Source organism: Delphinapterus leucas, chromosome 4 (genome assembly GCF_059928025.1).
Source record: "Delphinapterus leucas isolate spDelLeu-1000000601 "Yukka" chromosome 4, BTC_Dleu_Yukka2, whole genome shotgun sequence".
NCBI lineage: Eukaryota > Metazoa > Chordata > Mammalia > Artiodactyla > Monodontidae > Delphinapterus > Delphinapterus leucas.
The window spans coordinates 54647222-54659457 of record NC_143132.1 but is presented as its reverse complement, the minus strand read 5'-3'; the positions used below and the strand labels follow the sequence as shown (position 1 = coordinate 54659457).

Sequence of the window (12236 nt, the reverse complement as noted above, 5' to 3'; positions counted from 1 at the left end):
GACAGGAATTAAGATAAGAAGCCCAGAGAACATCAACATTTGAAGGTAGAATAATGGAGGGACATCAACTGGAAGGAACCAGAATGGTATAGTTGGGAAGTTAGGAATAGAAATGAGTGATTGCTGTCATGGAAACAGCAGACAGCTTCAAGGACCAAGTGATCAACAGGTGCAAATGTGTCAGAGAAATCAAATTAAGCATAAGCATAAACTTGGCAATTTCCTCATACAGGAAGAATAACACCATTTCTCTGAAAACAGAAAGGAAAAGATGCATAAGGAGTGAGATAAGAGTAAGATGAGTAAGTAGAGAAAGCTGAAGGAGTCATTTCTGGTGGCCTCTGTGAAAGAGAAGAAAAGTTCAGCCGTGAGGAGACCATAAACAGTACCCAGAGAAGAGGTCTGTGAAACAGGAAAAATGTTTATTATTCCTGCTGAGATGAGTGGAAGAGGGAGCTGACCCAAGCCTAGGACAAAAGACTGAATGGATATCGAAGGCCTGAAGAATAGTAAAAGCATGTTTATGAAATTTGTAGTGACACAAAATAAGTACTCATCTATTTTTTTATTGATTGATTGATTGACTGATTGATGGCTGCGTTGGGTCTTCATTGCTGCGCGCGGGCTTTCTCTAGTTGCGGCGAGTGGGGGCTACTCTTCGTTGCGGTGCGCGGGCTTCTCACTGCAGTGGCTTCTCTTGTTGAGGAGCACGGGCTTTAGGCACGCGGATTTCAGTAGTTGTGGCATGGGGGCTCTAGAGCACAGGCTCAGTAGCTGTGGTGCACGGGCTTAGCTGCTCCACAGCATGTGGGATCTTCCCAGACCAGGGCTCGAACCCGTGTCCCCTGCATTGGCAGGCGGATTCTTAACCACTGCACCACCAGGGAAGTCCAGTACTCATCTATTCTTCTACTGAGCATATAACTATTCAAAATCTACTCTGTGCCAGCCACCATTCTAGGCTTTGAGGAAGGAGAAGAGGACAGGAAGGGCAAGACCCTTGCTCTTACCAAGCTTATAGCCTAGTCTAGGAAGGCAGACATAAACAAGTGCACAGCTAAACACAAGGCATATAAGAAGAAGTGTGAGGGAGGAAATCCTCAGACATGGAATGCACACTGGGTGGGAGGGACACCTGAGATGATGGGGAGGTAGTCCTTGTGCTGAGAACTGAATGATGAAGAGGAGGAACCAGTCACGCCAAGATCTGAAGGGACGTGTGGCTTTCTAAAGTCAGCTGCATGGCTGTGTGGCTTTCTCGCAAGAGCCGGCTGCTCAAGTGTGAGACCAGAGGAGGGGACTAGGAGGAATGACTGAGCACAGAGGCACGGAGGGGTGACAGCAGCCAGATGCTCTGGAGGCCTCAGAAATGAGGACCTGAACAGCTCTGAACCTACCTATGGTGGCAAGGCTAGGCTGGGAGGGAAGAAAGAGAGGCCAGGAGCAACAGGTGGGTGCAGGTAAGCACATCAAATTTTATGAACTCACTGCGTTTGAATATTGTCTGCAAATTATTAGTTAATTGAGAGAAATACTATTTAAGAAGGATCTGGGGCTTCCCTGGTGGCGCAGTGGTTGAGAGTCCACCTGCCAATGCAGGGGACACGGGTTTGTGCCCCGGTCCGGGAAGATCCCACATGCCGCAGAGCGGCTGGGCCTGTGAGCCATGGACGCTGAGCCTGCGTGTCCGGAGCCTGGGCTCCGCAACGGGAGAGGCCACAACAGTGAGAGGCCCGCGTACCGCAAAAAAAAAAAAAAAAAAAAAAAAAGGATCTGTTTCAGTTTAAACTACTACTACAGATACTTTAAGAGTCATAAACATTTGGAATAAAAATGTAGATTAAGTAGTTAACTAGGATTCAAGTTATACAGACTCCTAGTAACGCCTCCTTTGCACCACACAGGTTCACTGCAGTTTCCAGAATGAATGGTCAAATAAACTTAAAACTTCTACAATAAAAGAAGGAAATTACCTTATCAATATCCTCCTCTTCGTCTTCCTCTTCTTCTTCTTCTGAAAAGTCAAGAAGTTTCTTTGCTAGCAATGGATGCCACTGAAGACACTTTCGTTTTGGTCGTTTTCCAGCCCCTTCTCCTTCTGCAGAATGATCTTTATTTCTATTACTGCCTTTCATTACTGTGACCTGTAGTAATGAAAAAAAGGAGAAACAGAGAAATGAAAGTAAATTTGATTAAAATTAGTTTATTTAGCTTCCTTAACTTTAACTGGATTATAGTTTTAATGATTAAAGTATCTACCAGCTTAGACATTTACTGGATTCAGTAAGAACTAAGTACATAATCAAACATTCATTTTAGTGGGTTAAATTGCTAATAAAATTTGCCTTTTATGAAATCTGCTTCCTTCCACTTCATAACTTCAGAACTCAAAACCCAAATAAAGTGTTAGGATGATTACAAGTTACTGTCACCTGTTCGTATTTACTCAAAATAGTGTTTCTCAAAGTTTTCCACCAGAGGAATGTGAAAGATGCCTCCCAGGGGAGCAAAGGTGCTCACAGAGGTGGGCCTCCCTACATTCTCCAATGGCTCCTATTTTATCATAGTTTACATGAATTTCACATTCTATACTATGATAAATATGAGTCTGAAGTATTATTAAGTAAAATGAATGCTTTATAAGAATCAAGTGTTTTAGATTTAAAATAAAACTATTTCATAAGATGACACACATTTTTCAAAAACTAACTGCGCAGCCTCCAAGGATCCCGTCTATGCATGAATCACTTAGTGGGATGAGCACCCTTCTGCACCGGCCTGTGATACAACAAATCACAAAGATCTTTGCATCTCCCTATTACATATGCCCTAGAGATACAACAAATCACAAAGATCTTTGCATCTCCCTATTACATATGCCCTAGAGAGCAACAAAGTTTTGCTCTCTAGGCTTTTTTCCCCTAAAAGACGATTGGCTGAAATAGCTAGGCTATAGTCAGGCTATGAATCTGACAATATCTTTCAGAAACCGAAAATTCTAAATTATTTTTCAGCGAATATTTTAAAAAGTTTTTCTCAATGAAAGAAACTACATATTTATATTATAAAGGTGAAAATAAGAAAAAATGAGGTTTACCTTCTCCATCATGCCCAGTCCCACAGCCCAAAGGTAAATTATACACAGTTTCTTACATGCTTTCTCATAATTATTTAATATTTTTCATTCATTCATTTGAAGTAATATTAATATACAAATTACTCTTTATACATAGTCATGTGAAAATTGAAACAATACAGTTAAATGCCAACAACTTAAATGGTTCATGCTGACAATTACAAACGTAAATGCCATTGCCAAAATCACAGGGTGGTGGTCGTTTTGGTCAGTTTAAATCTGTATTGGTCCAAACACTTGCAAAGTACTTTTTTTTTTCAATAAACTTTTTTTTTTTTGTGATACGCGGGCCTCTCACTGCTGTGGCCTCTCCCGTTGTGGAGCACAGGCTCCGGACGCGCAGGCCCAGTGGCCATGGCTCACGGGCCCAGCCGCTCCGCGGCATGTGGAATCTTCCCAGATCGGGGCACGAACCCGTGTCCCCTGCATCGGCAGGCGGACTCTCAACCACTGAGCCACCAGGGAAGCCCTATCAATAAACTTTTAATGCCATGTTGCTGACACTAGGATCCATGAACATATAGTTTCAATATTCATCTAGTTCTCAAGCCTTCAAAACAATACGACATAAGCAATTTTTTAATCTTCCTTCCTTGTTTCTGAGTTTGGGGTCATATTTAAGTCTTCTTCACTTCAAAATCGAAAAATATTCACTAATGTTTCCTTTGAGAACTTACGTGACTTCATTATTTTAAAGAAACCATGTAAATAACTGATCAATCTGGAATTCATTCTGACAAAGGAGTGAGGGAGGGATCTAGCTTTTTTTTTTTCCCCAAATAGCTAACCAACTGTTCCAAACCATTTATTAAATCATCCAGCTTTTCCCCATTCCTTTGAAATGCTACTTTTATCCTATACTACATTACCACATGTGTATAAGTCTACTTCTGGATTCTCTTCTGTTAATAATCATCCCCTCTGTTTTCCTATCCTTTGACCAACTTTAATATCCTTAGGACAATATCATTCTGCACCTTTTTCTATACACAAATATATCAGTAAACACAGCCATTTAAAACTTTTAAGTTGAAAATATCATGCTCTTCTAAGTCAATACACCTTGATCATCCTCATTTTGTAATAACTATATAATATTCCAAAATAGGAACATATCATAATTTTCTCAATTATTCCATGATTGATAGACGTTCAGATTATTTCTTGTACTACAATAAAATCTTCATTTTAATAATCTTTTAATCTTCATTTTGATAAAATCCTCATTATTAAAAGCTGTGCCTAGCCAAAAAAAAAAAAAAAAAGGGTGGGGAGGTGAGAAAAACACGTTCCCGTGGTTTTCTTAGCAAGAAACTTCTGCTGAGTATCTGAAGCAATTACATGATTCATGTGGCTGCCTCAAGAGTAGAAGTTATTGAAAACTCTAAATGGAATTAGTTATCTGGTATGCTCTTAATAAATAATAAAGGAACAACGATTTCTTTGAATTGATAGACCATTTAACGATTCCCAGTCTATCTACAAATAAAACTTGGCATGGAAAACCCAATTTCTAAAAATACCAATGCTATATAGAGAGAAGAGGAAACAGCTATTTTTGTGGCTTATTAATCACTTCAGGATGAGATGCTTGAGTGGTAATTAAACCCATACTGGGTTTTAATACCGGATATTTTATAACACATTTTTTAAACAATAAAAGAAATTAATGGGAAACTATACGTCAGGCAAGCTGTTATCAGCGGGAGAGGTCAAAGTGACTGCCGGTGCCTAGAGAAAAATACATCATTTAGCCTCAAGGATTCTGATTATGCTATTTGATTATGTGTGAATTATGTTTAAGTGTATGTGCCTTTGCATATACTTATGTGTAATTTCAATATTCAAACAGAAAATAGAATATCAAGAATCAAATGAACGGATGGTATATGTGGCTTTGGGGTTCAAAATAACCACATTCACCTCGTCCCACCTCAACGTTCTGATTCTTTCCACATAGCTGCTACGGCACTACGATAATGTATATCTTCTCTGGTACTCCCAAAATTAATCTCTCCATCCCCATAAATACAATAGAAAGATTTTATATTGCTAACAACACTTACCACATTTTCCCTTGAATTACAATTATTTGGGTACATCCTACCTCCATCACTAGGCCTTTTTCTTGATGATCCAAGACTAGTTATCTTTATATAGAAGCATCTGGCTTATCAGAACATCAAGATCAGTCAGTTGTGAGAATTGTTATAAACAACCATATGAAACTCCATGCTAAATTATGGTGATAATTCACTATTTTTATACAGTAGAATGGCTTCAAAATTAACCCCCATCTCTCTCATTCCTGTGAATTCAGCTATTTCTTCCTGAGTGGGAAAAAAGGAGGTCTGAAAACTATGTATAACACTGAATGCGGGCCAGGGTGGCATGTTCTGTGTGAGAACCACCGAACCCCTGGGCTGTATGAAAAGTAAGATTGATAACCTCTAGCACAGTCTAGAACAAAGTAGGGGGGAAGTAAGTATTTTTGGCATGAATGAAAGCTGAATTGAAGATAGTAAACCTGTGACAAAATAGTCAAGAAAAGTGTAACTGACCTAATGACCATGAAATACCCCAAACTATAAACTAGAGATTTTAATAACTTATAGTTATCTGATTACTTTTTAATTCACCATGGATCTGTTTTCAAACTGTTGAAAGAAGGCAGAAGAATGTGTGTGTGGGGGGAGGGGGGGAGGGGATGATGCTCCTGATTATCATTCAGAAGTAATGACAAAGAAAGAGAGGAGAATCCAAGAAAAGATGAAGAAAAACATCTTCTGAGAAAGAAAAGGGAAAAAGAAGGCAGAATTTTGAGACTCAAGCATATTGCTTTTCTTATTTCAACAATGAGGAGGAAAAATTGTTAATTTCTGTTGATTTTTGACAGTAACAGAGGGCTACCTTTGTAATTATTTTGCCACTAAAAACCCCCCACACATTATAAAGTTCGGCTTCTTGTTCTGGAACATGAGCAAATTAAGCTAGCAATCTATATGTAATGAATGAAGCAATTGAGGGACTTTATTCAAAAAGGGTCCTTCTTCCTTTCTGCATGGCAACTGTAGAATAACAAATCAGGTTATTCAACTACCAGTGGACCCTGTACTTGAAAGACTCAATATCATAAAATTATGTTGCTGAGATTATCAAACGATGGAGGCTGAAGGTCCCTATCCAAAATACAGTTGACCCTTGAACAACACGGGTTTGAACTGTGAGCATCCACTTATACATCAAATTTTTTTCAATAAAAACAGACTATGTTACTACATGATCCACGGTTGGTTGAATCTACAGATGGGGGAGCCATGGGTACAGGCAGGTGACTGTAAAGCTATATAACCCCTGCATTCAAGGGTCAGCTGTATTGAATATTTACTTAGCTTATAAAAACAAACCAACCCATGTGTTCCCTTTTCTTTGCCAGATGAGTTACCCTAATTAGTACTCATAATACTGATGTAAATGTAAATCAACTTGGCGATAAATTAGGAAAAACTTCATTTACCTATATTCTTCAAGTGCAGCAAGTCCATTCATGAAGACCTTTACTGAGGTCAAACTTCATGAGAAATTTAAAGAAGAAATATCATAGAAGAAACAGGACAAAGTAAATACCACGTTTAACAAAAGAAAAAAATGGACACTGGAGCCTAACAGGCCTCCTTTAGAATCCGGCCTCCTACCACTAACTGCTTGTTGTAAAGTTATTCATCTTGCTGATCTTTCCACACATTAAAACTGAGTAATAGCTCTACTGTGAGAACACTTTTTATATAACACCCAGCACAGAGCCTGGCATCTAGAAGGTTCTCACTCCATGTTAGTAAATCCTCCCTTTACCCACAAGCTTCTTAGAGGGAGTATGGGTTTAACAGGCAGCACATTCTCGCTTAACTCAGCCTAAGATGCAGTTCAAGAGAGAGCACAGAGGACTCCCATTTAACAGTGGTCCACATGCTTCCCAGATGATATAACCTCCAGCCTCAGCAACTGAAAAAGAAAGAAGGAAAATTTCTTTCCTTTTGTCTGAGTGATATAGTCAGAAACAGAGCCTTGGCATAGTCATAAATTCTATAAGATCCTCTAGTCTTTCCTCTTGTCTCACAACTTAGGCAATCAGTACACTTTAGCTTTTAAAACACTGTGTAAATTTAACTGTGTCACAGGGGTATTTTAGAGTTTAAACTGTTTCCTAAATGTCCAATAAAATCCCATTCAAATCATATTAATGGAAATTCAGACCAAATGAGACAGGGGAAGGTAAGGGAGGCCCAGGAAATTTCATTGTCAGACAGCCATGCATTCTAACCTCAAGTAATAAGGCCTCTCCTGGGTCCAACTAAGACTGTAAAGCTTTAGAGCTGTCTCGGATCTACAGAGAAGATGAAAAATCAGCGCAAAGAAATGGTGGTAAATCGGTAGCTCTAGAGCTTCCCACAAATTGGACCAACCTGCTTAAAACCTTCTGAGAGTGCCGCTGCTCTCGACACCCCCTGCTTCCACTGCCTTGCGCACTCCCTAAAATTCTCCCGCTTTCTGCCAAAACGGACATCCTCCTCCAAAGCCCAGGTAATATATCACTTCCCTTCTAAAGCTTTCTGTGAAAATCTTAAGTCAAATGCCATCGCTCTTTGATCACACTTGAGCTTGCTGGTCAAGCACTTACCATGGTGTTTCAGTTAGTTTTATCTACGTCCTCACTATCCTCCACAAAATAGGTTGTGAACTTCTAGAGGGAAGGTGTCATGGTTTCTTACTTTTCTGTCCCAGGACTTCAAACTGAGCCTGGTACACAGCAGTCTCTGTAAAGGGTATTTATGGCTTATAATTTCCTCACCTAACACTTAACCACATATCACAACTTCCCAGAATGAACTGTTCCTCAGGATAATTTTAAAAACAATACTAATACACAGCTAATATTTATTAAATACTAATCACTTCATACTTAATATTCACTATCTCATTTAATCCTTATAAGAACCCTTGAGGCAGGTACTATACTATGCATCCCAGTTGAAGAAGCTGAGGGTTAAGCCACTTGCCTAAGGTCACACAGTTAGCAGAGAAGCTGGCACTAGAAGCAGGAAGCCCAACTCAAGAGCCCAAATGCACACCTAGGACAAGAAGCTCTAATATAAAGCCTTCCATCTGTTGATGCTCTGGGCATTTCCCATGGAACAAATAGCTTATGAGCTATGGAACTACCTAAAGGGAGCACTGAAGGGTTGGAAAGTGAACACTTTCAATGGTTCACAGCAGAAAAGTAAGTGTACATCTCTGATGACTCCAAGCGACAATTAAATTAGATTAACTTTAAAACTCTTTGAAGATTAAAGCCCTACAAGTGCTAATCATTATTATTTATTGTAATTCTAATGACAATTTTAAACTGTAGACAGATTAAATGAAAAATATCTTTCTATAAAGTAATACTCTCATTTTAGAAGCAATTCAGTCACTCTATTCATGCAGAGTGTCTTTAAATGCACTCCTTATTGAAAAGCAGTAGCTCTTCAAGTTGAAACTTTAACTCTGTCAAGATGTTATCTACATGCTCTTCATGAATATTAATAAGACACACACTATTTAAAGAACGGCTTAGCTATACTGGCAGTTCTGGTTCCTGTGTCCTTCTCTCATGAAGGAATATGTATTCTAAGATCTCTGATACTTACAACTCCATGACATTTAGCCTTAGGAGAGCTTAACATGGTTCTCAAAATGCATGCTACTCTAGGCTACAGATAGAAACAACAGCTACCTTGAAAGAGATAAGGCACCAAAAGAAGTGACTTAGGGAAGAAAAACTACTTACACAAGGAATTCAGTAACAGGGTGGAACATGTTCCCCATCACACCACGCTCCCCCAAAAGCCCAACTCTCTGTTTTCTTATAATTTTATGGTGGCGTTTACATTCTTCATCACAAAGTCACCAAATTCCTATTCTTCAACAGGCTTAGCATAATATATTTGCCTCTTTTAGTTTCTAAATTAACAAAGGTGCTTTTTTTTTTAATCCATTTATTAGATGGGTAGGACATACTTATCCCACCGACAAGAATCTGATGCACAACAAGACAAACTCACGGCAGTCTCTTCCTCATTTATTCTCAATGCAGCTGAACGCGTATTTATTGATCACATGTTGAGCTATGCACTGTGGCAGTTAAGTGTACAGCCTTACCTCTCATTTAACCATCACCCCTGCCGCCTCTGCTCCCCTGCCGGGCTGGTGTCGTCCTGTCTGGCAGCACCTGCCCTGTGCTTCCTCAGCTCTCCCAGGCCTGCACACTGTACCCCACACACCCATTCTCACTTTCTGTGCAAGTCCCCCTGAACTCCCACTTCTGAGGAGCTATCTTCATTTGACCCAGCTCCCGTCTCTTTCCTTCCTGAGCACCGGTTTTGGCCACCCACATTTAATGGCTGTGCCGTATTTTTTGACACTTGATTGTATAACAATCATCATTTTCCCGTACAATATATGTATAATGATTCCATATGAACTCCTCCCACAGAGACCCTTGAGGGTAAAGAACATGCCAGATGCTATATTTTCTGGATCTGTCAGAGCAAACATCCAGTGTTAGACAGGGAGTACATGAGGAAGTGAACACAGAAACAATACCTCTCTGCTTTCTTAGTATGCTGTTTCTTGATGTTGTTTTGCTAGAAGGCAGAAGAGATATAAGGCTTGAAAAGAAAATATGCAGAGAAGGAAAAATAAGAACCCAGAAGGGTTGCTCAGGAGGGGAGAGGAGAAACGGGCAAATTGACAAGGAGATGTAATAAATATAATGAAATCTAAGTCACTTCCAAGCAGCTGTCAGTACCAGTCTAAGAACATGTTTTCATAGCTTTATTCCCCTCTCTGGTTATTTGTTACTGACTCTCATTATTCTCTCAAAATAGAATAGCATAGCACCTTCAGCTCACTAGCTCTCTTTTCCTATCATAACTGGTCTGCTAATTCACCTCAACTCTGAACTCATCTAACCATTTTTCTTTCCCAGTCTATCCCCAAGCTGCCAGCCGCTCCCATGGTCTCACACTACTACAAACTTTTCCAATCTCAGGTTGGTCTTCAGTGCTCATTCATAGTCTTGACGTGTCTTAGTCCCACCCAATCCCACAGTGCCCATTATAACTTATTGGTTTCTCCTCAACCCCTACTGATGATGATGAGTAAGGATAGTAATAATAGTTATATATGTATAAAATGCTTCTATATATATAATGCTTATGTATATATTGCTTCCTATGCGCCAGAAGCTAAGAGCATTCTACTTATTAATTCTCTTCACACACCACAAGCCTAAGAGGTAGGTACTATTATAATCTCCTTTTTATGGATGAAAAAAACTGAGGCACAGATAACATATAGTTTGCCTTGTTTAGTTTGTTAAGTTAAAAAGGTTTTTATAATATATGTATCAAAATGGTGGGACACAATTATCACATTGGAAAGAAGCTGAAGCACAAGAAGACAAGCTCACGGAGTCACTTATTGTCAATGAAGTTCAATACATATTTACTGATCACCTGATTAACTATGCATTATGTTTGTACATTACAGAATGTCCAAGGTCACACTGCTAGCACATAATTGGTGGAGCCAGTATCTGGCTCCAGTCTGGCTTCGGAGTCTGGTTCTGGACCATTATACAATATTGCCTCCTATTAATAACTAACCTGATTAAACCTTTGCTACCTGCTGAACACTGTATATGAATTAATTTCTTTAATCCTCCATATACCTCTTGGAGAAAGGAACTATAATGGTCATATATTATACAGGAAGCAGCTGGGAATGACAAAGCTTAAACAGCATATGCCCAAGGCCATTCTGCCAGCATGTGACAGAGCCAGGATTCAAACCTAGGTCTTCTGTCCCCAGAGCCCAAGGTTCTCCATACTGTCCTTCCCACCGTAATCCTAGTCATTCTAAGAAAATGTCTTTGCCTCCTGGCTAACAGAAAGGTCTCCATATGTGGACCCTCCCAAAGTCCCACCTTGCCTACCAATTTCAAAACTTGTTTCTTCTACCCTATCTCAAAGGCAGAGTTTCAAGGTCAGCTTCTCCTCTCACTCCCAGTCTGTGCTTCTCATCTTTCCTGCTACCCTGGGCCATTAGTCTTTCAGTTTCTTTGATGAACTATCCACAGTAGTTGAACTTCTCTTTCGCTCTGTATACAATCTCAAGTCTAAGGCCCTCCCTGAATCCTCCTCCTCCTTTAGCTAGTCCTCTTTTTTGGTACAAATTGGCCTCCAGCCATCAGGCCAGGAGACTGCCTAACCCCAAGCCATGAAACCAGCAGCCAGGAAGAACTGGCCTGTCTGGTACTAAGACTGTTCACAGGCTCCACCTTGCACTTCCCGTATTGACTTCCTTCCTAATCTTCTTGGTTCTAAAGCCCAGGATTAATTTCCTAGAAAGCATTCACAGCTCATTCCAACTGTGTCACAGGCTTTGGCTTCTCTACCTCAATAATTCACGCTTACATCTTTGATTTCTAGCCTCTCAGAGAAAACACCTTGCCTGGGCCAGCCCTGTGTCTCCACCATATCCGTGGGAAATATGCCACAGCCCGCATGATGCCTAGGAACTAGACATTCCTTCCTTTCACAGAAACATCTGGAAAACATATACTATCTTTGCTACTTTCTCACTGTAAGTTCAAATCATTGCAAACAGCTCCTAGCCCTGACACCTAACCTCTCACCACGTTCTGTCCCCTCCACCTGTTACATGTATGGTCTGCTCCCGTCCATCCCCCATACTGGCTCAGCGGTCTGGTCTTCTTATCTATAGCCATGCTGACTTCAATTCTCCACACTACACATATCTGCTCATGCCCTTGTCCTGCATGAATCTCTTTAAGAGTCAGTCCCTCAATATACTCAGGAAGACGTCCGAACCTCTTTCTTCACAGAGCACACAAGACTCTTCGTCCCTACTTAGTTTTATGGCTTACGTTTCTTTGCTCAATTCTCACTCTTAAAGCTCTACCTACACTGTGTTACATGCCATCACCTGGAACTCACCAGGGACTCTCACCTCTTAGCATCTGTACTACTGTCTC

General features: G+C 40.2%; 1 protein-coding gene across 10 annotated transcripts in view; it reads right to left on the bottom strand.

The window, feature by feature from the left end:
* BBX (BBX high mobility group box domain containing) overlaps positions 1–12236 on the bottom strand; it is a 282463-nt gene that overhangs the window by 99659 nt on the left and 170568 nt on the right. For all 10 annotated transcript variants that reach the window (XM_089910519.1, XM_089910520.1, XM_022595745.3 and 7 more), the window contains one exon: positions 1974–2144. In XM_089910519.1, the coding sequence (XP_089766645.1) occupies positions 1974–2135 (162 nt within the window). In that variant the 5' untranslated portion in view covers positions 2136–2144. The remainder of the gene's footprint in view (positions 1–1973; positions 2145–12236) is intronic.